The 26,112-nt window shown below is 38.0% G+C and overlaps 1 protein-coding gene across 1 annotated transcript in view; it reads right to left on the bottom strand.

Annotated features, from left to right (window-relative positions):
- Positions 1–973: 973 nt before the first annotated feature.
- PICALM (phosphatidylinositol binding clathrin assembly protein) overlaps positions 974–26,112 on the bottom strand; it is a 36,452-nt gene continuing 11,313 nt past the window's right edge. Inside the window, exons 10-17 of the mRNA XM_009573156.1 lie at positions 22,323–22,472; positions 17,614–17,721; positions 16,561–16,692; positions 16,434–16,464; positions 15,501–15,600; positions 11,832–11,891; positions 9,581–9,685; positions 974–2,324 (exon numbers count right to left, since the gene is read on the bottom strand). Coding sequence (XP_009571451.1) covers positions 2,310–2,324; positions 9,581–9,685; positions 11,832–11,891; positions 15,501–15,600; positions 16,434–16,464; positions 16,561–16,692; positions 17,614–17,721; positions 22,323–22,472 — 701 coding nt within the window. The 3' untranslated portion in view covers positions 974–2,309. The remainder of the gene's footprint in view (positions 2,325–9,580; positions 9,686–11,831; positions 11,892–15,500; positions 15,601–16,433; positions 16,465–16,560; positions 16,693–17,613; positions 17,722–22,322; positions 22,473–26,112) is intronic.

Genomic DNA, 26,112 nt, shown 5'->3' with positions numbered 1-26,112 from the left:
CTCCAAGAGAGTGCTACAGGCCTCAAAAGATGACAAGTTGGTGTCTGTTTTTATCATAACCCAGCACGCTGGGCTATGGAGGAGGAGGAAGGTCTGCCTTAATCTTTCACACAAGCTATGGCCTGTGTTTCAGAACAATTTGTACCCTGGCAGTTACTGATTTAGCTAACAGGACACAAATGTGCACCTTTTTTCCACCTGACCCCTGATTCAGACAATTCACATTTTTGATATTCTGAGTGCAAGAAAAAACTACAAAGAAGTTGTTCTCTGGTGCTATGGTCCCACACTTGAAAGCCTCATTTGTAGGAAGGTAGAGATTTAAGTAAACTGTATATGAAACTCCCGAGCTCTGGGCATGTGCATTATATACTCTAAAAGTAACAGGTTCCATTTTTTTTTAATTCATGCTTTTAGAAACAAATTTTAAATCTACTGATCCATACTGATAATTTTATGATGTACATCCTCCAGGACACGCCTCAGGTAGCTGAGAAGAGGGAAGTTCCATTTGTATCACAACTCCCTGTGATGAAAACTAGCATCTAATGCAGATGATTGCCTGAGCAAGCTGTTCAGAGCTTCATCAGCATTTAGGTGGAAGATTGATTAAATATGCCAAAATAATTATTTAGGCATCTTCCCTATACTTCTTGCTCAGTTACAAACAGTACAAGTTTATTGCCATGAATATTTTGAAAAACTAGAGATAGTGAAATATTGTATTAAGTAAGGAATCCAGCTCTTAATGAGCCAACTCATTATATAGTGAAACTAAGACCGTCTGCTGCAGCACCACCAGGAAGATAGTGTATAGATCACGTCATTCACAGACTCATAGTGCTGCACTTCCTGTCATACAATATGCACATATGAAATACATTTGGTATTTTATTAAGTAAACAAAGCATTTATCAGTGCACATTTTAAGCAGCGAAAAGAAAAGAAGCACCTCAGACTTTCATACCGTAACAAAAGTTCTGTGGAAGCTGCATTTTATTTGAAAATCCACCCATTTTTGCTAACATACATTTTAATATTTTAAACAAAAATAGAATCTGCAGAGACAATGCAGCAAGTATGCTTAATTCATGTACAGAATTGCTTTCATATCATTGACTATCCTTCTGAAGGCCCCACTCCACCCAAAAGTTATGATGTATTTACACAAAGCACCGATCAACAGTGCTACTTTAATTCTTTGTTAACTAAATACCCACTAGACACATGTAAGGAAGCTACTTCCCCTTTTTTACTTTTAAAAGGTACGTGATCACAAACATGGCACTAGCCAAATGAAAAGGCTTTCCCCCCGCAACACACACCATCTCCATTTTTTACAGAAAAGAAGGAAAGTCTTAAAGTGAAAGCAATTCCTCACATTCATTTTGGAAAGGCTTTATAATGTCAAATGTAAAAATAATGACATGCCAAGCACAAAGCAATAAAGTTCTTTCCCAATGCACTAATGCTGAATTAAAAATGTAGTGCTTCTTCTAGTCAGTTAACTGTTCCCTTGCAAAATCCTAGGCACAGAATTGACTATAAGGATTAATGCATTTTACAGCTCTTCCCTAATTCCCATATATACTGAGAATTCATTAGATTCAGACCTTTAAAATATTTAGTGCTCTGTATGTCAGCTGAAAAGCATTCTGAATCAGATTCATTCTTTGTGGATAAAAATCAGACATACTGTATACATCCATACTCATTTTCATAAGGAGGTTTTTTTGATACAATATTAATGTTAAATTGATAATCATAAATAAATACAAACAATAATACATAAGGAATGTCTACTGCAAACTGAATATATAATTTTTAAAAAAAGTTAATTTCCATTACTGCTGTGCCTACATTTGTGAGGACTGAAGAAAAGGTAACTGCAGAATTAAGAGTTAGGATTTGACCCTCCCCTGCCCAAAGTCTTGTTTCGAGTTACGGTAAAGGACACATCTCCATTCCAGACAGCGTTTCCAAACACCAATCTCAATTTCCAGAATAAAGGCTTCTCTTCGTATGTTACCGATTATGGATATTATTAGAAGCTTTAAGTATTGACGTGTTAGTCACCAGGACAAAAAATAGATCTTAGTCTTAATTCATGGCAATTCTTGTCTTTGTATTGTATATTGATGTTTTCTTGTGGAGTCGTCCCCGGTTCCTTCATCGGTCTTCATCATTTCACTGCATCATTTAATGGAAGAGGAGAGTTTGAGAGGCTGAAGTTCATTTTTTCCTGGAAGTGGGGGTTTACTGGTGAGCACATCTTTTTGGAAACTTTCCTTTCTCTTCCATCTACACAGTTACATAAACTGAATCTGGAAAGATTAAAAACGCTCGTGTTAACATCCAACAGAAGTAGGACTTGACTATAAACCTGTGTTTTCTTCAAAAATTTCCATTCTCCAAATGCCCCAGCTTCCCCAAGAACTGAAGTTTCAAACAGAAACAAAAATTTTACAAAATCAGGGCCAGTAAACAACCAAAAAGCCATCAGAACGTTTTTCCCACTACACCAGCCTTTGGAACATCTCTTTGCATTAAGCTGGTTTGTCCAAAACCAAAAAAACCCTATTTATCCATGCAGTGACGTCACCAGTGGCAGCGTAACACAGATCAACATCATTATGAAGAGAACTCAAGGTCACTTTTCACACTGAACCAGAGAAAGTGCACAAAGAAAAGCAGAATGCTGTGTGCAATAAAGCCTACTCTTTCTTTACACTTGATTTTTTTCATGTTTTCCCTCATTTTAGTATTTAATTTCCACCTGCCCCTGATTGATAAAAAAGAACTAGAGTGCGCATCTGTACCAAAATTTAACCCTCGCACACAGGAAACCAAGTCTCTCCTCCTGCATAAAGTGAACTCTTTGGTCGAGAATCTGGTGAAGTGCACGAGCAGACTGCCAGCAGCAGTCAGGTGTTCGCTGATAACCAAGAATCCTACACATTTTCCTGATGAAATGGTAAAAGCCGGGTAGTACCAGTTCCTTCTCCCCAACTGCAGCAAAGTGCCTTGTGTGCTGGCTCTTGCAGTTCAGAAAGGAACTATCAGACTTCCTTTCCAATGGATTGAAGCAAAATGACTTGATCGGGCCTTTAAAACGCTGCAGTTAAGCATACCGAGTTTCCAAGTCACTTCCACAATGCTTCCAACTCAACATGACTTGTTTTTGTTTTCTTCAGAAACAGTTCTAGTCATGTTAATAAAACTTGGATTAGAACTTTAATTTTGTTTTATAGCACAAAAAACCAGCATCTCCCCAGAATAATGGACAATACCTAAGTTGTTCTACAAGAAATCCTGGAGAGAGAGCTCTGCAAAGGGATCCTTTCCTGAGGCTCTGTGAGGACTCTGACTGGAAGGGCTGGATGCTGCAGACAGCTAGTAGGAAAGACGACAGAGAAAGGGAAAGAAAAAGAAAAAAAAGGTCTCAGAATGACAGAATATGAAAGCTGAATGTGTAATGAAAGGACAAGGGGAGGTTAAGAGGCAAACTTGGCAGAAATCAACTATTAAAACAAGGTGTTTGGTCACATGGAAAACAGAAAGCCTCTTCAGTGGTTGGTGTAATGCAGAAACAAGCTGGACCTGACCCTCCAGGAAGGAAGCTTCAATTGGCATTTGCCAAATAAGCAGATACCCTCGCACTTTCACAGCAGTTTTCTTCAAAAGAAGATCGAAAACATTGAGCCCGATGCTCCTGTGAAAGAGGTTAGCGCTCTCCCCGCTTCGCTGGCAAAACTACGTACTGGCAGGGAGAGGTGAGGCTGGGGGCCTGGCCAGAGCATGGCAGCTTTCCCAATGCCTTCTCCAGAAGAAACAGCTCTCAGCATCTTTTTCTCTCAAAATAGGATGCGTATAAAAAGAAGCTGAAGAGCAGACAACAGATAATTGTCAATTTGGGGCCTAGAAGGAGAACATGGGATATATTCCGGGGGTAGAAAACAAAAAAAAATAGATGAGAGTTTGTCAACTGCTGCCTTTTTAGATGAGAACTGAAGACTGAGACTGATAGTCTATACTATCTATACTAACAAAAATCACATCCTATAGCCATGTATTTAAAGCACCACACTACAAATTCAGCCATACAAAGCACATAACTTACAAGTAGGTAAAATATGGCATTCCAGCTGCTGCTGCTGGAAGGGTCCAATAATCTGTAGGCTATAATTGCAGGAGTATCTGTTATTTGTTGATTTTTTTTTTAGCTCTTTTCCTTCTTTGTTAGTGCTTTCCCAGTTATAAATGGTGCTTTATTAAATTCTATTTGCCCTCCTCCCTCACAGAGCTTGCATGTTCTTGCAGTTACAAATAAAACCGTCAACTTTCTCCATTTCAGATTCCATCACTTCAACAGTTTACTCATAACTGAGTCACTAATAACCAGTGCATACTTGCACTTCATACCCATTGCAAAAAACATCGTATGAAGACGTATTTCCTTTGGAAATACGGAATGCCTGCCAACTTACGCATGACAGGGAACATGCTTATGGGAACTGCTTGCAGAAGTGCCCAGAGTGTAAATATTGCCACTGCAAATTTAAATTTTTCACGTTAATGTCTATCTCAAACCACATGGGGAGGAGGAGTTCTTTCAGGATCAGTACTCTCTGTCTGGGTTGGAATCTCTGTCTCCTTCCCGAAACCCCACTCCCAATGGGGCACTCGGATCCAGTCCCCATAAACAGATTATGAAAGAGTCATGAGACAGAATGGGAAGTGCTTGAGAAGCAGTTTCAGGATGTCAGAAGTTCCCCTTTTAATCTTGGTTCTTCCCTTTGGAAAGCCGTAGCTCTCACACCCCACCACTCTCCAGGATTTGAGCCAGACTAATGATAAAGTCCAACAGAGTCACAACTTCAGCAAGGCATGCCTGCTGCGACTTGATTTCATGAGACATTCTTCCTCTTCATGGTCAAATGGCTTGAAGTCACATATTAAAAATCCTGTTAAATTGAGTTGGCAAATCTCCAATTGATATCAAGTCCAAAGTAATGTCCCAGTTTGAAAGCAGTGTGGAAGACTGGTAGGTTTAGATTTGTGCAACATCAGGATGTAACCAGAAACAGAGGCGACATTTCAGGAAGCCTGTTCAGGTTCAATACTGGGAAAGAACTTGACAACGCTACTTCCTGGATGCCACAGCTGAATTCAGACAAGACACAGTATCTTACAGTAAATACATATTTTAACGAGATTCCTCTAATTATTAAAAAGGAGGCCTAAAAAAAATGTGGAAAGTATACTTAGACAGTTTCCTACATTGCATTATCCAGAACGCTGCTTATAAATACATCTGAGAACCAGAGCCTACCTTAGCAGTTTCTAAGGAGAAGCATTTAAAACAACAGCACTGGCCGTCAGTTTCTCCAGCGCTAATACGTCTACAACTGTGGATTTAGCCTCCTTACTGCCCAGCGCTTGTGGGATCTGAAATGCAACGTACTGTGCTGGATCAGACCCAGAGCTTACTCTCACCTCCAACAGCAGTCGTCACTTCTCGCTGCTTCCAGCAAAGACAAAAACTCCCTGGAGTCACAGTAACACAGAACCCCCCACCCATGAGTGAGTGTTGTGCCGATTCCCATCATTAGCTACATCCTGGTTTCTCATTAAACAAGTCTGTCAAGCTGTTTTAGCATGTCTTTTAGGATTAATGTGCCAAAACGAGCACCTTAAAGTCTACTTTCTGGCATAAGTCTGTCCTGAACTATATAGCCTGTTCTTCCAGTTTCAAGACAAAACCCCCCAAAAAACAAAACCAAAAGATCCCCCACAAAACCAACTTACTCATTTGCACATTTACCTATTCTTCAGCACCACCAGGAGATCACTCCTACTGCTTTTTCCGCACAATTCAGTGACGTTAATGACTGCAGTGTTACAATTCACACAGGTGCTGGCAGTAGGCAGAGCAATTTCTTTATTCTAGTTTAAATCTTAAAATTTTCACTACCCAGCTGCTTCCCCTCCTAAGGCTATGTCCTTTTGGGGGTAATCAGACCAGAATGTGTAACACTTAAAGGCATACCGCTGATTTGTCAGTATTGTACCGTTTTATATTAGCCAACATGATAATGTTTTTGGTGGTGGTGAACATTCAAGCACTGCCGTCATGCATGACGACACTCAGGCCTTAAAACGGGCAGTTTATATTCCAGTTAACTCTACATCATCAGATCTGGCTTGTCTGAAGTCTTTTGCGTTTGCTGTACTGTATCACACCTGCCATCGCTCTGGCTACTCTTTAACCTTGTGTGGACATGGATTCAGCCTGTCCCTTCCTCATACACACACACACGCTCTCCCCCCTGCCAGCTAAAATTTAACCAACACAGCTCCGACCATTCTCACTGTTCTGGGTAGCACGATAGAATATTTTGCAGTGAGGGAAGCCTACCATTTTATCAGGGTGAAATCTATTTTCTTTCTCAAGCGGGAAATACTGACCCTAATGCAAGATAAGTGATTTCAAAGAAAAGAGGTACGCACCAGTTTCCTTTAAAACTATGAATAACTTCTGCACCTAGATTTTCAAAGAAGCAACTGTTCTAGCCTCTTTCTTAATTGTTTGAAATTATTTTGCCCTTAAAAAAACAAACTACTCTTGCTTTTGATAGCAACAATTACAAATAAAGTTGCATGCATGTAAACAGAACACTTGAAAGAGGCAAAATAGGCATGTCTAGAGGTAAGAAAAGTATATTTATTAAAACAAATCCATAGGAGTATCAAGTTAGGAACACCAGTTTGAATTACAAAGAAACTGGACAGCATTGGGATGCCTATTTTACCACTCTGTATACAAAGTAGGAGGAATTCCCAACACACTACAACTTGGCAATACAGTTCTTCGGCAACAACTTCGTATCTGTCATTATGCTTTTAAGTACCTTCAAGTTTCTTTACTGTAGACAGCAACCAAGATCTATCAGCAGACTAGAGCAAGTGATATAATCTGGTGCTTTAAACGTAAATATTAAAAACAATTTACTTTTTGTCAGTGATGACACCATGGACAAAACTTGTATTAGAATAATGGTGTTTAGAGTGATCCACGTGGGATGTAGGCAGTTTGAATTGTGAGCCTTTCGGACAACCATTATTCATTCTTTAAGATTTGTTTACTTACCCCAAGAAAACACGTTTTTATTTCTTTATTTTCCTATTTCTATTTCTGGCACAACAGGAGCATGAACTAAACCTAAACAGACAAATATGCTCTCAGAAGAACCTCAAGACTAAGCACACAGTAAATTTAGTGTAATAACATTGTAATTCCCTCTGTGGCTATACATTAGTAAATGCCATCTCTGCTGTGTATGGGGAAAAAGCTCTCGCATGCAGCCTTTGTTTCATTTTAGTTGCTTTATTGGTGTCAGCCTTCTGGAAACTCAACACCTGCAAGCAACGCAGACTGCGTGTCTCAGGGAAAACCCTTCCTGGTCACACAGCAAATGCTGATTCAAAGGGTGTGTTTTCTATCAAATTAACTCTCACCGGAGCCAAACATGTTGTCAGATAAGCACAATAAATACAGCTCTACACACCTCACTTGTGACTAATTCCTCTTTCTCCTGTTATGACAGCCAGCTGGGATTCAACCTGACCAAGCCCTGCAATGTCAAATGATGCAGAAAGGCTCCTTTAGCTATTCAGACCTACCTACCTGTTTATAACTGAATTAGGCAGGTAGGCAGATTTTTTTTTTTTAAAGGGACATTTCAAAATTAGTGTTTTGGGAATTGCAGAAAAAACTCTTATCCTTAAGGATCCTTTAACTTGTTCTCTATTTAAGAAGTGTCATAAACACATTTTTTCCCCTTGAAATAGTATAAAACCCAAGTGAAAGATACCGAATCAGTTGTCTTAAGTGACAGTGAATGTGCAAAGCAGCTCTCGGAAGGCCAAGAGAAAGTCAATTCAAAACTGCATTTCTAGCTAAAGAAATCTAACAGCGCCCCTTTCAGATAAAGCCTTTTAAAAAAAAAATTAAAAAAAAAATCTATTTTAGCAAAGGCTATGGACATACTGCCCACTGGCAGCACACAACTTAGCCTCTCCTGTTAAAGGATCAGATTCAGGCATTGGAGAAAGGTTTGAGGCTCTTTTCCTTTCCAAGCTACTGCTGAATTCTTTTCCCTCCACACCCTAGTCCCAAAAACACACTTACACCAACATATATTTAGGTGAATTTATACATGCATGTTTTTAAAGTCATCTGTTTAACAGAAGTTAAAGTAAGTTATAGTAAGATCAAAATACAGTCCCAATATATCACATTTTTCTAATAGAGTCATGATGTACAGTGTGAACTTCGACAAAGAAACGTTTGACTAGTAAGTAAAAACACATTGTTAATACTGGCGTTCCAATCTGTCAGCTAAACTTGGCGCTGCCTCTAACTACAGTTCACAAACACACAAAGTCTTAATGATCTCAATATTTTCTGAAAATAGTGTGAAGGTGTTCAAGGTTGTCTATCCCCTCTCCCCCCTATTTTTTTAAAATGTTTTTCCTACTGCAAAAAATTATCTTCAGATGGCTATTGGGTTAAAAAAGTGACTTCAGATAGAAAGTGACAGAAGTTTGCAAAACAAACAACAAAAGGTACATATTTAACTCCAGTATTGATAAAGTCAGTTCTTCTCAATGTTCAGAGTAACCCTTCAGCGCGCTCTTTTATTCCAGTATGTTAGGTAATGAATCTATACACAACATATCACGAGAAGCAGAAAAGCAGGCAATTTAAGGAACGCTCTATTTAATGTAACACCTTCCTCAACAGGGAAAGGCCAGATAGATTTGTATAGCTATCGAATATCTTCACTATGCTGTAAATACTGTCTTCTGCAAACACTTGGAGGAATACAAAGACCTTTAGAGAACACAATGGTTAAAACTAGATGGACGTGCCACCTGCCTCCCACTGAGAGCAGTCAGTACTAACGACCAGACATTGGGTTGAAGTTTCACCGAGTTTGATACCATGTTTTTTTCAAACCCATCTATAACAGTCATAGGCTTAAAAGGCTACGTACACCCTGTTTGTCCCCTGCAAAATGCTGTCATATAAGGATGCAGCTTACACTTAAAAAAAAAGTTCACAGCTACTGCCAGACTTGCTTACTTTATAATCTAATACTTTAAAGTGTAACAGGTCAAAGAACAGTGCCACATATACTTAGGAAAAAGCTGTAGCAGCGCAATCTCACAAAGCCACACTTAGAGGTAAAGCAGCAGAAAACATGAACTTTGGGGAAGAAGCCCGTCTTCAGCAAACAGCACAGACATTAACTATTCTTATCCTTTCACTAAAGTGTTGAGAGTAACGTCAGTCACGTTCCCAGACAAACAACACCTTAAAATGCTATCCTCTTTGCTTTTGTAAAACAAACTCGGTGCTGCCAACCTGGATGTAGGAAGCTAGGAAGCAATCCTTGCATGAACTACTGGGCTTGTGCAATACATCTGTCCGACACAAGAAAATATTAAAATACTTTTAAAGAAACTGACCTAGCTGTAATTTGTTTCTAGCACCAATTATTTTGAATATACACACCTGTGCTCCCGGTACAGGGCCAAAAGGGTTTGGTGGTCTCATAACTGGCTGACTGTATATTAAAGTTGGCTGTGTCATTACTGGTATGCCTCCCATCTGTGATGGCTAAAAAAATCCAGACAACATGAAATCACACATAGCATTAGAACATTGCAAGTATTTAAGGAAAGAAAGGAAAATGGTAAATTTTGGTCATATTTGATATATGCAATCATGTAAGAATTTTCTACAATATTCTGCAATAAAAGTTACTAGAAAGGAACATTAGAGCCTTTTCAAGACATACTCTCAATAACAATTGAGCCCATTTAATCTCTTGCTGCAGAGATCTGAAACACTAAAATACTTGTTTAAGCACAAGCATTTGTGCTGGTCCTCTTGCTTCCAAAAGGTCTGAGGTCTGACAGCACTTCCCTATCTGCCTTCGAAAGCACCAGAACAGCTTTACAGATACCAATGCAGAGCTGACAGAGTTCAAGAATAATTGTACATATAGTTCTCAGTCTTCAATTTATGTTAAGTCATTACACAATCAAAGTCTAAAGTGTTACTGACACTCTGGCTGAGACAAATTAAGAGTTTAACATATATTAATGGTCTTAGAAATCAGGTTTTATTTATTTTACGTAGACGCCCATCTCTGGCGCTGCTTCTGGCACTCCCCTCAGGCTTGGGTTGATACCCAGCAGCAGGCCGGCTGAAGCAATCCCCATTCCAAGCAGCTTTTCCCCGACTAATCCTGGTGGTACTCCTATCATGCCAACCAGCTGCTTGGGCAATCACACAGTGAACCCATTCAAGAAACTGACCCTGATGAAAACACCCTACAAAAAAAGTTAAAAGTAACTGCTGGCACAATGAAGCAGCCAGGGGATGCTAAGGTACTAACGAAAATTGCCTGTCCCGGTGTGCCCTCAGCAAGGGAACAGCCTGCTACCAGACTGCCACTTAGAAATGGCCACGCTCAGAACTATGCATCTACTACTGCTTTTAGGAAAAATTAAACACAAGGGTTGTAAAATTGGTCAACATTTCAGAGATTCCTAGCAGTAAATGTCCTGAGTAAAGTTTGAGTGAGCCAGGACAGTTTTCAGGATGTGTTATAAAGCCTACTGGTCATTCTGTAATGGCCCGTCTCACCCATCTGCTCAGACATGGCATGCTTTTGAACAAGTAACAGCAGCTCAGGATAACAGAGCTAAGGCTCCTATTAATTCCAGTTTCCATTTCACACTGGCATTTAAACCCCACGATGAAAGCTGCTTTACGAAACATGCAAGATTACTTTCTATTCACTAAATATGTTACCTTCCCCAGCTGCTGAATCAAAATAACTAAGAAAATGCTTCCAGTACCATCAGTGCAAAGTTGTGTAGATCCAATTTGAATCAACACTAAAGGTAATTTAACCACAACGACTTGGCACAGAACATACTACAGGAGTTCATGGATGGGCAATAGGGAACATGATACTCTCCCAAAAGACCCTCAAGAACACAGTTGGCCACTTTTGCAGTCCACTTACTGAGCATATACAAATTATAAATCATTAATCTAATTTGATTATATGATGAAACATTTAGCTTGCTTTTGTTATACTAATCTGTGAGCCATTTAACAGAATAATTGTTCTCTCCCCTTTTATTCACTCAGCAAAGCTGTGCCACATCAAAACCATACTAATAAAGAAAAGTTAAGAAAGTTCAGAAATATTTTAAAATTTGAGATAAGAACAAAAATTTGAACAACTTTTCAGAGCAACAAGCAGCAAGGTCAGGTTTATGTCAAGAGCCTTCCGGTACTGGTGTGTCTGTAAGAGATTCAATTCTCAACCAACACCACAACACACGGCAGTGTCACAAACTTGCAGTTTTTTAATCGATCATTACAGATACCTTTTGCTGAGGTTGGGAGCAAGTATTTAAGGAAAGTTTCACTTCACCGATAAAACATTCCCATTGTGAATATCATTTATTTCTACACCAATAAAGTCCACCAAGAATAGACACAGTCTTAATTTTAAAAAGTTGATGAAAAACTAAGTGAGGTGAGAAAGGACAGACTTAATTTCAGATGAAAACCACTGAAGTAGTTCAGAAAACCAGGACTCAATGATTTGGTGAAGAATAAACCAATAGGAGCTGAAATTCAGTCTTCAGTAAAATAGTTCAGAAGAACGACTGCTACCAAACTATAAGCAATCAAACGATACACAGCATTTGACTTCTTTGAGTTGCAGGAGTTCACTTACCATCCCATAGCCCATCATTCCTGTCGGCGTTGTGGCAGGGTATGCCATTACAGGTGGCGCCTGGTGTGAAAAACAGTGGTGAACTGAGAGGAGAAGAGATCAGCTGCATGCTGGCAAGACACTGCTTTCTAAGGGTCAACTGCAGCACTTAGCTTATTACAAATACAGCAAAGAACAAACAGGATTTGCAGTCTTGTGTAAAGAGTGTATCCAAATTATTTCAGATGGAAAACAATACCTAAGCTAAATTTTCCAGGCGATCTTGGCAAATCTATAATTATGTATTTGCTTTTAACCTGTTAGGATTCTGGCTGACTAAACTAAACTGCAGCTACCATTCTCTCAGCATCCTGTTTAAAGAACACAGTATGAGACACAGAAGTTTGAGAGAGAAAATTCAGGAAGCAGAAGCATTTTTCTAATCCCATGAAGTATATACTTATATTTTGAAATCAGAAGTAATGGTACACAAGGAGTCTTAAGAGAATTTTAAAGACTGAAAGACCAAATTACCATTGCTTCTGCCGACATTACAGGAAATCTCTTCTCTTTAGCCAGGGTGTACATGTTATGGGGATTCTCCTACCATGCTTCAACACAAATTCAGCTCTAACATGAATATCCAGCTTGCATTGCCTCTCACTCACCCACTTAGTACAGTGAATTTGAACAGATTGAAAGTCCTCTTAGTACTTTACAGATATGCTTATATCACCCTTAACCTAAGTTAACTTTCACGAAGTTACAGTAAGATTGCTATCAACAGACAAAACCTGGGGTGAAGCTACGTTTTGTAAACAACTTGGCAACGTATACGTAAAAAAACAGCTGATAACCCTTAGAAAGGAAAATATATTAAAGACAGTTCTTCATATGCTAGCCATATTCTTTGTTCTACAGTTTCATTATCCACTTTCTAAATTAGTATTAACTAATTTTTTGGTTCTTCCCCCTTCCCCCCGACTATAAATTGGTGCTTATAAATGTTCAGATAACTTGCTGTCAATCCACTCCACCTCCTGTTAGTCTCTCCTTTAAGAAAAAAACAGTCTAATTTTCATGCTATCGCTGTGGGGATTACTATTCACGACAAGACAAAGACCATATACATTTCTTGGTACACAGAGATTATTGATACAGAAAAGAGGGAAGTGACAAAATACTAATAGTACTGGATTAATTAAAGCAGATAAATTGTAACATCAAGAACAGGACATCAGCAAAGCTGCTTCTGGATTCAGTTCTAAGGTATCAGCTGCCTTTTCATAGATAGTAGCCAGTGTCACTGGCATTTCAGTTGCCATCAGAACAGATTTCCCCAATCGAAAATTATCTAGACTCTGTACTATCCATATATTTCACACAGCTGGCAAAGCTATCCTGAAAATTACTTTTTGTTTGTTTGTTTTGCTTGTGTATCCACACCTACACCCACACAACCATGCTGACTAAATTTGAGTGCTCAGGCATGGACCTACCATCCTTTAGTTACAGAGCTACCCTGCAATAAAAACAGAATACAGTGAAAGACCAATATCACTGTTGACATAAAGAAAAAAATCCTTTGAAATGAAAGACTGCATTCCTCAGACAGCAAGCATAGGTTATTGCTTGCCCTTTGTAAATTGTCAGCATGGATTTTCTTTTTTCACATAAGCATTAATGACATACTGGTCTCTCCCCACTAAAAAAAAATTAAAAAAAAAATCAAGAGCTACCATAAACGTGGATAAAGTGCCAAGTAGAACAGAAGCCCGTGAGGTTTCATGCAGTTATTCAAACACAAACATTTTTATCTTCATTCAAAATTCACTAAGTGCATTAAAGGCAGCACAGACACACACCCCAGCTCTCTGGCAGCAAATGGTACAGTTTAAAGCAAGGAAAAATAATCTTGGTATTTCCCATGCCATCATTCGAGTCAAGAGCCTGCAGACCACCTATGAAGTTCGTGTATGCTAGGAAAAGCTCAATTTTTGGCACACCAAAGATTTTAAAATGAGAAATGTGTAAATAGCAAGAAGGTTATGAGATTCTGCAACAGCAGTGGTTAATATCAGCATGCCAGTCGATTGCAAAAAGGCTGTGGGTTGTTTCACTTACGTATTGTGGAAAATGCATGCCATTCTGTATTTCCCAGGGAGAACAATTACATAATGCAATAACACTGGATTAGAAGCAAATACTTACACAACGGAATATACACAGATAGCATTTTAGTTCACAAATACATTAAATGTTTACCCCAACACATTCTTGTAATTCAAGTCATTTACTGAGACAGCATACACCTGTGATACTGTCATCATTATTAGGTTTGCAACTGTTTTGCATAGTCCATTTATTTGGTATATGCCTTTTTTCCAAAGACAAGAAAGCCTTATTTTCAAAAGCATATTTATTTAGCAAGCCGCAGCAACTCCACAATAAATAGACCAGCAGACAAAGACAAACTTCCCCCCCCCAGATTATTTCTGTTCAAGTCTTTTATGTTAATAGAACAGTTTCACAGGAAGAGAAGTGTCTCAACAGTATCTCTAAACAGTATCTCTAAATAAAAGCTGTTAAATGTAATGACTTATCACAAGAAGATGTATATACAAGACATGAGTTATTAAACAGATTCAAGCACACAAGTAAAGTCAAACCACCAGTCATTAAAGCAGGCGAGTAGTTATGGTTTCTTCAATATCTACACACCCTCCAATAAGGTCCACAAACATTTCTCCCTACATAATGTAGTGAGTTGATAAGGGACACCCAGTAGGGAAGAGGTGGTGGATCCAGGGAAACAAGCTCTCTCTTTTCAAATCCACAACGTGGTATTATTACACTGTGGATTCAACCTCCCCCAGTCAGCTACAGAGTCAGATGCAATAAATCCTTGGGGGTAGCTTGTTACCTGTTCTGTCCATGTACAGATCTCCAGGTCATTGGTGAAAGAGTGAGTAGGATTCACACACAAAAATGTTCTGTTAGCATTGTGAAAACTACTCATATAAACTCTTAACCTCTTTTTTTTTTTGACATGTAATTAAGAACCCTCGCTCTACGTGCTACCCAAAACTCCTTGCCAATACTACCTGCTACAATAGACACTATGAAGTTGATCACCAAAATTGACATGCATTAAAAACAATTGCACACATCGGGGCAGCAAAGCAGTAGTTACGTACATTAAGAAAGCCCACATCACTGCACAGACACCTCTACAAATATCAAGAGGATTAATCTCTTGGCCCGTTCTTGCCCCCAGAGCAGGCTGAGTTGTAATGTATACATACTTGATGTATCAGTGCACCCGAAGAACAGACTTCTCACATTTCTACTTTTCTAGACTGCAAAGTGGCCCCCCCCACACCACTGGAATTCACGGTTTTATGTCAGTTGCGTGAAACACGAAGGCTGCTATCTTGCCATGAGAGAGGCTGGTTAAACACTACTGAAGTTTGTACTAAACCTGCACATGTCACATCACAAACTATTTACTAGAACCACAGAGCTAGGAAAAACAAATCCAAGCAGCACACATCTGAAACTGACCACTTCTTCAATTTTCTACTACCCTTTTACTGCAACTATAGATAACTTTCAAATTTCTCTGTTATACATCAGCCTGCATATCTAAGTTGCATGGAACTCACTATTTTAAAATAAGTATTTGCTTACCAGTGTTGGAGCACTCCACGCAGTTGTCGGGGCGATCTTGGGCTGCCAGTTGGAACCACCTGTTAATTTCTTTTCACCTGGCTGAGTCCAGTTTACATCACTTCAAATAAATTTTTTAAAGAATTGTTAGAAAACATTGGATCTTCTTACAAAACTCCCTTATGTAAACACCATTTCTCCTTTTGGAAATGTGGCTTCTTTTGTTAGTGAAGAAACTCATTTAGCAAAGGAGCTGATAAAAGGCCTCATGACAGCTTGTTTTGGCTGGGAAAAGTAAGGTAAGATGTTTAACATGAGCCACCTCAGCTTTATCTAATCTCAGTCAAGTTCCCCAGTATAGGTAAGTTAGTCTAGCTGACTTTTCTTGGGTCAAGATAGTTTAGTTAGGAGCAACTGCATACTAGATTTCTGCATGATTTCAGAGTTGGCACAGATAATCCCGATAAGCCTGAAATTTGCTAATCACATTCTCAACTTCGCTCCTAGAGCAGATGTTCACTACTCTAGAATACAGCCTGCTTCAAAATTCACTTGTCTAAAGGTCAACCGCAAGTCGGAGGTTGTAGTTTCACAATCTCTAATACAGCTCTGCACACACTCAGATCACACAAAGTATTTACAAGGTGTGCTAAGATTACCTACAACTACAAAGAAACAAAGAACTCATTTCCTAAATATATACAAAGCCTGAAAGGAATCAAGAGACAGGAGGACATCTTGCCTGCTGTTATCACTGTCACTACCATTCAGTTTACAGTCACCTTCCAACAGTTCTCAACAATTCATTATACCTTGTCTGAGAAACAAAGTACAATCCCAGACATGCTCTGAAGGTTAACATTATGTTGTTACGCACAGGTCTGAACCTGTACTTTCATAAAAATTTACTATCAAGAAAATCAAAATGCTCAACTTTTGATTAAGCATACTCACTTTTTAGTAGTTCCATTTCCAATGCCCAAATCTGTCACAAAGTAAAAAAAGATACTATTGAAATTCTATTCATTTAAAAGAATTAAACAAGTATTTATATGTTCAATATAAATGGTTCAATACTTACTGCCTACAAGATTGGCTAAAGATGAATCCAGATCATCTGACACTAATTTGTTAGGTGGTACTTTGGCAACTGGAAGACTCTGGTTTTGAGAGGCCACTGTTGGTTTTAGGAGACCACCTAGTTCATCAAAGCCTTGGAATGAGACACAAAATAAGTGATTTGAATCACAGGCCTCCCATGAGTGTCGTGACATTCAATTAAATACACAGCAAGTTCAACACAATGGCTAAAATACAAAATTTAACCTAGTGATGCTACACTATAGTGTAGCAAGAAGGATAAAACTTATTATGCCTCTTGATAAAGGAGATATTTACTACAGAAAGGAGATTTCGCTTTACTAGTTTAACCTACATGACATCAATTTTACATGGAATGGATTCACCATGGCTGCAAAGCAATGAAAATGTAAAACAAAATAAAGAATAAATATCTGAATTATTTCAATCTTATAAAAACACATATGTATTTGCTTTTAGCAGATCACCGGTTTGCCCAAAAAGAATCTGATGTCAAGAGTCCAATGTCAAAAGACCAGAAAGTATTTACTTTCCAGATGCTCAAAAGAACAGAAACAGTACTAACTATGACTACAATCCAAATTAACTGTGTATGTTTTGATAATTTATCATTTTCTGAAATAATCTTAACATCAAAAGAGTAACATGCAGGCAAAGAAGTGCCAAAAGTATGTTGCACAGATTTATAAAATTAAGATGCAATATTACCTCTTCCGACCACACCCTACAAATACAGACTTAATTTCAGTTGACAGCATGTAAAAATGAAGGCTGTTCACTCTGTGAAGTTTTAACACACAAAATAATGCACAACGTTTCAGCAGGGTGCACATAGAAATAGTAAGGAAATATTACTTGATTAATAAAGAAAAACTGGATGAAGAATGCTGCTATTGACCTTTTAAATTCAGCTTTCTTTTCTTCAGCTGGAATACTGTCACAGCAGTATGAGTAAATACAGATTAAGAGATTTATACCTCAAGAATAAAAAAAGTTAAAGGACATATGTCATCTATTTTAGTAAGGGTCTTACCACCAGAATCTAGGACAACATTAGAAGATTTGTTTCCAAACACAGACTCAAAGTCAACATTAAGGCCAGCTGATGGCTGTGGTTGAGCAACAGGAGATGGAGTGAACCCTGTGGGGAAAAAGAAAGAAGTTGAATGTTTTTATACAGCATTTCCCATGAATCCACCTTCTTTATCCAAGACAAGCCAAATAAATATCTAGATTATTTAAGTACCACTGAAAGACTAGGAATACCTCAAAGGTCCAGATTACACCCTGACACCGAGAAGCATATAAGAAAAAGAGCTGATAGCAGTTTATTTGGAGTTACTCCTCCAAAGAAAGGTTTTGTCTCAAAAACTGGGCAGAGAGGCCATAAAAGACACTCCTCCCCCCAACTGCTAAATCTCTGGACTAACTATTCACATCTTCCTTATTCTTTTACTTCCTTATTCTTTTACCAAATACTTACAATAAAATTGAGGAAATAATCACCATGCTTCTCCAGGAAAAGAAGCTGGCTGGGTAGAGAATCTGTTTCAAGATTACCTGCCTGAAGATTATTCCCTCCATGTTTTATATGAGTTGAGCAGTTCTCTTAGATACTAAGATCCAAACCACCCCGAGGTGCCTGACTAGTAATGCCTTTGGTTCGACACTCTTAATACTAATAATTCTTATAGCGCTTACTTAGTTATTTTTGGACACACATTTTGCAGGCGACCATGTTTTGCAGTTGAGTTTCTAGTAATTATGGCAAGATACAGGGAGTTAAAGCCAAGCTTCAATCCTATTCCTGTCTGAACTTACTCCATCTGTCTCCTTCTATGTATCTGTAAAGCAGTGTTCTCCAAATACACAATTGTTTTCAATACTGTGAAAATTTATTGCAGCACAAAGCATTGTGTATGATGTTCGGCAGTACTAAGTTGATAGTTCAGTAATATAGAAATGAATACTGCTTTGTTTCTAAAATTGTATTTTTAAGGTTATATATGATCACGCACACAAGTGTGCATGTATGCCATCTTGGTATTCAGGCAATTACAGAAATAATTATTACTTTATATGAAAAGCATCTAAAAAATGCAATGCCATCTTGAAAACTAGCTCTTCTGGTTTCTAACAGAAATGTTGATGATACGGAGAAACAAAAGAAAAGGATCACAAATACTTCAGCAGTAAAATACCGCAGTGAGCAGAAATAACTGACGAAGAATACTTCTTGGATTTCATTTAGCTTGCTGTGACAGCACTTACTTCAATCTTACTGTTTTCCTGAAATAAGCCACGTTTCAACCTATAAAATTAATAACTATAGGATGCTACCCTTGAACATAAACTTCACAGAAACAAATTTGCATTACCTGTTCCTTCCTATACATACAACTCATAACTCAAAAGCATTCATCACTAAGAATTTAAACAATGTACTTCTCAATAAAAACAAACCAAAGAAAACAGCATACAGCAAAACATGGGAAGCAGCAATGTGGGAAAAGATAGGGAATAAATAAACAACAAAACAAAATGAGTATCTTTATGACAAGTATACTGTCAGGTTGTAACAAGCCATTTCAGAGACTCTGAGCTGCGGATACAAACTCCTTTGATGGGATGTCCTGCAACTCTTAAAACCGTGCCTGTACCAATAGAAAACTTGACTTACGATGGCTCATATTTTTCTTTAGAAAATGGCCTTAACTGAAACAAGCTGTGTTTCCTGCTCTCACATTTTAGGAAGTTTCAAGCTTTATGAAGCTAACAAGATGAGATGAGCCAGAAGACAAAACAATACATAGGACTCCTTTGAATCAGCCTCTGAAAAAGATCAAATCCTACTCCTGGTATCAACCACCAGCCCAGGGCATTTTGTCTAACATGGATGTTTTGAAAGGTGCAAAGGTCAGTATTTTTAATGCAGTTCCTTCAAGGGAATAAACCAACAAGACCTGACAGAAACTAATCATCCTGCATTTTGGATATGGAACAAAGGGAACAGAGTCATACGTAGTATTTAACCTTTCGTTAAATGACTCTAGCTAATTTCTATTCAAAGACACTAAACCAAAATGTGACTTTATGGTGCTTTTAAGAACTAACTCGTCCATTTATTGAAGGTATCCCTAAACCTTGCATAGAAACAATGTTAATACTCCCTGTTCAATTTGGTTTAGACAGATTATCATCTGCCACAGTCCACAGCCCATCTAGCAACTGTCAGGATGGTATTCCTGAACCAGCATCAGTACTGGGTTACTATACAGACATTAAACAGCTGCACAAATGATTAGCCAGTAATTTAATGCAGCAGATACCTCTTTCTCATGTCCTGTTGCAAAGCTTTGTACTCGTTTAGTGCACCATTTAAGAGTAATATATCAACAAAAATGCCATAAGCAGCAAGAACATCCCAAACCCTTTATCTTAAAAGCAATGAGGTTGAGTAAGATGAGAAGATACTTGTAACATGCAAGTCTTGTGTGGTGGGTAGCAACATGTAAACTACAAGAGATCCTGAAATGGGGAGATACTCATTTCATGTTTAGACTAAGTAAGCCTTAGTTTAGCACAAACTGAAAAAATATGTACCATTTGTGACAACACGCCTAGCACAAGCACATGAATAAAAGTTGGAGCCACGATAATAATGCACTTCTGTAGCCAATAACACACCTACTAGTTCTAGGCACACAGCACATTCAAATTTCTGTGTTTGTGGTAAGGCTGTATCCCATTACCTACCTCCAAATAGACCAGCTACAGAAGAAGGCTCATTGCGGAAATGAGAAGCATTAGGGTAAGCTTGAGGACCACAAAAAGAATCTGATAAGGCGTATCACACAAGAGAGAAAGCCAGGAAAGGAGAAGAGGGAGAGTTACAGAAAGAGAACCAAGATATACGGTTTATCTGCTATTCAAAAATTTAATTTCAGGTCAGTCTATAAATCCACATATACTCTAATAACATAGAACCAATGGAATGAAATCAATACACATCAGACATACAGTAAGAAACAAGTTTACATTATCTGTAACACAAAAGGGGAAAGCATGGTTTCAAAGTTACAGCTATATTCAGATAAATACTTTTCTTCTTTTATTCAAGCAAATGCCATGTTTTACACTCTTGGAAGAAATGAGTGTAAAAGATTCAAGGCATTTTTCTTATACCTGAAGTATAAGGATACAGCCCAATAGTGGATTCATATTTGGTTGCCACAAAGGGATTTAGTTCAGTAAATGGATTGTAATGATCTAAAGAACCAGAAAGAGTTATTTTAAATCCACATTCACATTATTGTAGCACCTTATTTGTGCTACAGCTAAAACTGCATTTACATTTTACATATCAATCTGTCAGGAGGTCACACTTTGGTTCTAGATATATCTTCAGAGAATGAGACATTGGAAGGGAATGCAATGTATCAATGCCATCCATCTCCAGCAACTTCAGGGCTGTCGTGTGATGAGTACTACACAAACCAGCGAGTGTCACAAAAACCCACCAGGCTGCTTGTTTACAGCCCTGCACTGCCACAACTTTTTGTATGACTGCAGAACAAATTATACAGAGGAAACCTATCTGATTGAATAATAACCCTACTAAAAAAAAAAAAAAAGCTGTATTTCAAATGATCATTCTACATTCACATGAACCATACAAATTTTATTGGAAGCGTGGGAAAGATCGATTAGAAGCATAGGCCAGATTATTACGCAATAGTACCAGCTTGAAGTACTTGTATACTACTGCCTCAGCCAACTAATCGTCCCTGGGAATTGTGGAGAGAGTTCTTGTGCTTGATCTTCCTTGCCTTCTCTCTCCACCAACCAAAGACAAGCTAGGAAACTAGTTAGCTAAGGTGCTAAAGTGCAGGTGGTATGAATATCTCTAAAAAGATCCCTTTGTTTTATCTCTGTTAACAAGTATCAGAGATATCAGAGATCTCTGTTTTAAGAGTCTAAATTCTTCTGTGATTAATTCTAGTGGGGTTCAACCTGCAAAAACAAAGCCCTGTTGGTGCAGCATGAATGTCCTTAAACCTAGCTTTGCTTAAGAACAGAACTGACATGTAATTAATTGATATTTAGTCTATGAAAGCTAACTTAATTCTTCATATTGAAAAGTAATCATATTACTATGTAGCTGCACCAACAGAAACGTTAGAAGGATTTCTAACATGACAGCCATGCTGAATCACCTCCAAAGTAAGATTTCAACAGTTTTAAAAAGGTGAGTCATTAGTTTATTGCCTAGTAGGTAAACAGTTTGAGTATACCACGAATGTGCATGGCTTTACCAGTTTTGTTAATGGCAACACGACTGGGGGAAAAACACCCACTACCAAAAAAATTAGACTAAGCTCCTATGTTTAAAAAGAACATTTCAACCTGAGGAACAAAGAAGTAGCATTTCTTTTCATTCCCAGGCATACATAGTATTTTACCTTAAAATTCCTAAGCATGAGAGACTTCGTGTAAAACAGCACTCAAACAACTGCTTTAACTAAGTTCCTTTACATCAGGTAGAATCCCATCTAGGTAGTCAAGAAAGGATTTTAACACCATTTTCATGGCACAATTACTAAATCAAGTTCTAACATAGCACAAAATCAGCCCCAAGTGACCAGCTTTTAGTGCCTGAAAGGCCCCACAAATATACTTTAGAAACTGAAATAATGTTAAATTTTTTAGGAAATAGGAAATGAGTTTAAAATGGTACTTTACCAACAAACATTTCATGTGTGGGTGTCCTACTGGTGAAAGTAGATACATCAGAAGACACAGACAGATGAGCAGCATCGTTAGTTTTTGTAAGGAAAGGATTTAGGTTTGGAATGGCATCATCAACACTATCAACAGTAGCAGAAAAAGGATCTGTTCAATTCCAGAGAGCAAGAGAAAGAAGAAAAGGGAGATGGATTTAGTTACATGCTGCTTCCTAGGTACAGGAGAGTAAGAGTTAAGAAGAGTCCAGGAAGTATAGTTTTCTCCTGACATCTCTAAACTTGGGATGACCTAGCTAATTGTTTAATTTTCAAATTGTCCAGAATTATCTGTTCTCTGCTCAAGAAAAATACTACAGATATTAGCTACACATTTATTTATTTTTTTTAAATTAATACCATCTTGGTCTTACAAAGCGTGCTTCTTCCATAGCGTGTTTTATACTGAAAATTAGTATGTTATTCTTCTTCGAACACGATCACTTTTTGCTTCACTCAGTCATGTCCCAACACTTGCAACAAATTCTCTGGAGCAGAGACTGCCTCTTAGCGTAACAGAACCCCGGGTGCTAAGTGAGGATTTGATGCAATACCATCCTGAGGATAGCTTTAAAAACCCAAACAAACAAAAACAATGGAGCTGTACTTTTCCTTTGTCTTCAAACTGCGTTTATGGACCTTTTTCTCTTACTGGGCATCATGACATTTTCAAAAGCTATGAATACACCAAGGTAGTATACAGGACAAAAGCACTGTCCTTACTACCTGGGGCATCAGGAGCAACAAGCTTGCTGTGGATATACCATTAGCTGCAAGCAAGCAAAAACGTGCTCTGAGGGACAACAGCCAGTAAGCAGTGAGAGGAAAATGTTCTTTAGAAAAAAAAACTGTCGGACCATACTGGAGAATGAAGGAAACATGAATCTACGCGAGTCACTTCCCGAGGCATATAGGGGAGTTTCGAGGTTTCCTGAGGATGGATACAATTGCCAAGCTAAAATACTCCTGCACTCCAGGATCCAACAGATAAACAGGAAAGGAAAAGCAGCTACAATACTTGTTGACAGAAGGAGCTCGGGTTTATCTGTCTGGCTTCAAAGCACACGAATCCTTGATGGAAAACTCAAGAACTCACTAGTGAGATCAGCAAGAGTTGCATCTAGCCCTATTTCTTTTATCACAGTGCCTAGAACTGCAACTTACTCTTCTAGGCAAAACCACTACAGAGAAATGTCTGAATAATAATTATAGGAGATATTTCTTAAGTACTTAAGTTTCTGGCCTTTTTTTTTTTTTTAAATACCTGGTTAGATTACCGATTTATCCACAACTCTTGTAAATACTTGTAAATACGTGATGTGTGCAGCAGCTTCGAAGTGTAAGTTATTTTCTCTCCCTGAATCTGACCTCCTGATTCTTAACTATAAATTCCACACAGCTTGATAACATGTAGATTTCAGTCATATGCAAGTCAAACAAAATGAAATTTTAAAACCATAACTGCATTATTCTTTGCAGGTTTAATAAACGCTTTGATTTTCTGCAAGCTCAAGATATCTTATTCAGCAAGACTTGACTTCTCTCCCAAATTGCTTGGCTACATTGCAAGAATGAGCGAAGTACTTTAAAAGGCCTTTTTCTAAATCATTCAGTCAGCAAAATGACAGTGTCCAACACTGAATAAAGGATAAGCAGAATAAGCTAATATAGTATTTGTAATATATAACAGCAATATAAAACTTTGTATTGTCTCATGTATGTTTTAGATAGTAATATTACCACCTAATGCACTTGTGGACATGCCAATCAGCCGGTCACCTGAAACAAAGTCCTTGCTTTCAGGTGCTGCTTAAAACTGTTGTCTTTGAATGCTATTCTAGAAGCTGTAGAACAAACAGATCTGACAATAAAGCAGGTTAGATTATCCTTTAGTCAGCTCCTGCTTGCTTTTTCTGTTGCTGCTTCACATTCTTCTGATTCTATTGGTTCTCCTTGTAATTGGAAAAAAATCCAAACAGATAGGTCAAACTGATTATTTCCACACTGACACACTTGTTTTGCTTCTGAAGTTTAGGTACAAATTCATAGGCTGGCAAATATACCAGACACAGCTGGAATGTGTCTGGTATCCCAATACACAGCTCACATGAAACAATAAGAGAGAATCTAAAAAGGACAAAAAGTTTTTAACCATATTTGTTTGAAACTACTGTCCACTGGAATTATTTTACACACGCACTCAACAGGAAAATTACTACATACTACTTTCTGTTCCCAAGTCCCAAGGTTGTATATGGAGTTTCATGTGTTTTGACTAGTAAGGAATTGAAATACAACTTTAGATTATCAAGATTTTCTCAGAAATGTAATCTGTTCTCAGACTCTTTGCTCTCTACCTCATTCTAATTCTAGTCAGTGTGTCCAATCTCACCTGAGTCTCAAAACTTGCCAATGCTAGTGACAAAGGTAACTGAAAATTAATTGGGTTTGGGTAATGTATATTCTTGCATATTTAAATTTAAAAAATTGCTGTCTCTCCTGACAGCAATACCTCAACATTTCTAAAGCCCAATTTCATCCTTGAATATCCATGGCATCTGTTTGTGTCAATGGAATCACTCTGCACCTTCAGGCTATCATTAGGCATTAATGATTCGGGTGCATTTAAAAGTGTAATTTGAATTTTGCAAACTTCTACCGTTAAGTTATCCAACTAGAAGTATTCTACCTGAGAGAACAATGACAAAGGTTTTTCAGTGCCATCTCTTACAGTTTGAAAAAGTGAACTGAAAACAAGCAATTACAGAACCCGTTTTCCGGGAGTTTTTAACCTCGTTAGCTTTAACATTTTTGGAAGCGCAAGACAAAAGGCAGCAACCCAAATATTATGCCTTTGTAACAATTTATCCTTTTATTACACACCTAAGAGCTGCTACATAAAATTTTTAACAGTAACTGATTTTAGTCCATTGCAACTTGTAGCTGGTTAGATACTCTTCTCAAAGTCACCATATACACCAAATACAACATCAGCATGTCAGAAAATTACCTAACGGAGGGATGCCGTGCAGTGGTTAGAGCACAGGACTGGAAATAGTTCAGGTTCCATTCTTGGCTCTGCCACTGACTTGCCGTATGACTTCAGACAAGTCAGTTAATTGCTCAGATTTCCCCATCTGTAAAATGTGGAAAGCACTTCTTATCTACCTCACCTACGTGAAGTGAGTGTTCATGTCTGTAAAGCTGAAGAGATTTTTTTTTTTTGATGAAAGGTAACACAAAAAATGGTGATCCCAGAATTTTAGCCTAAAACTTTAGCAGACAATCCAAAATCTTCACAGTTAATTAAATCTTAGAAGTATTTAGAAATGTGTCAATAGTAAGCAGATACATCAATGACTATTACTGAAGACACTTACCAGGAGCAACACAACATTGAACAAACACAGACTTTCAGCTCAATTTTCAGGTTAATAAAGAAATGCTAGATCATGACGTGACCTTTGAGAGGAAGATAATTTCTCCTTTTATCTCTCACCCATGAAACAAATAGGACAAGCTGAAACACGGGATATTTTCCAGAAAGCAAACAAGATGAGCCAAAACATTTTTCTCCATTTCTCAACTCTAAGCCAAAACATTGAAATTTGTATGCATAACTCGATACGCTCCTCACTGCATCCCTCTCAAAAGATGCTCTGCTCAGCAAAACTAAAGGACAAGTAAACTACTTCTATTTATTTTTGAGGTTACCACATATATTAGTATTGCTTACATCACTCAAAATTGTA

Source organism: Fulmarus glacialis, unplaced genomic scaffold (assembly GCF_000690835.1).
Source record: "Fulmarus glacialis isolate BGI_N327 unplaced genomic scaffold, ASM69083v1 scaffold37122, whole genome shotgun sequence".
NCBI classification, from domain to species: Eukaryota; Metazoa; Chordata; class Aves; order Procellariiformes; family Procellariidae; genus Fulmarus; species Fulmarus glacialis.
The sequence above is the reverse complement of the archived record's forward strand: the minus strand, read 5'-3'. Positions and strand labels throughout refer to the sequence as shown.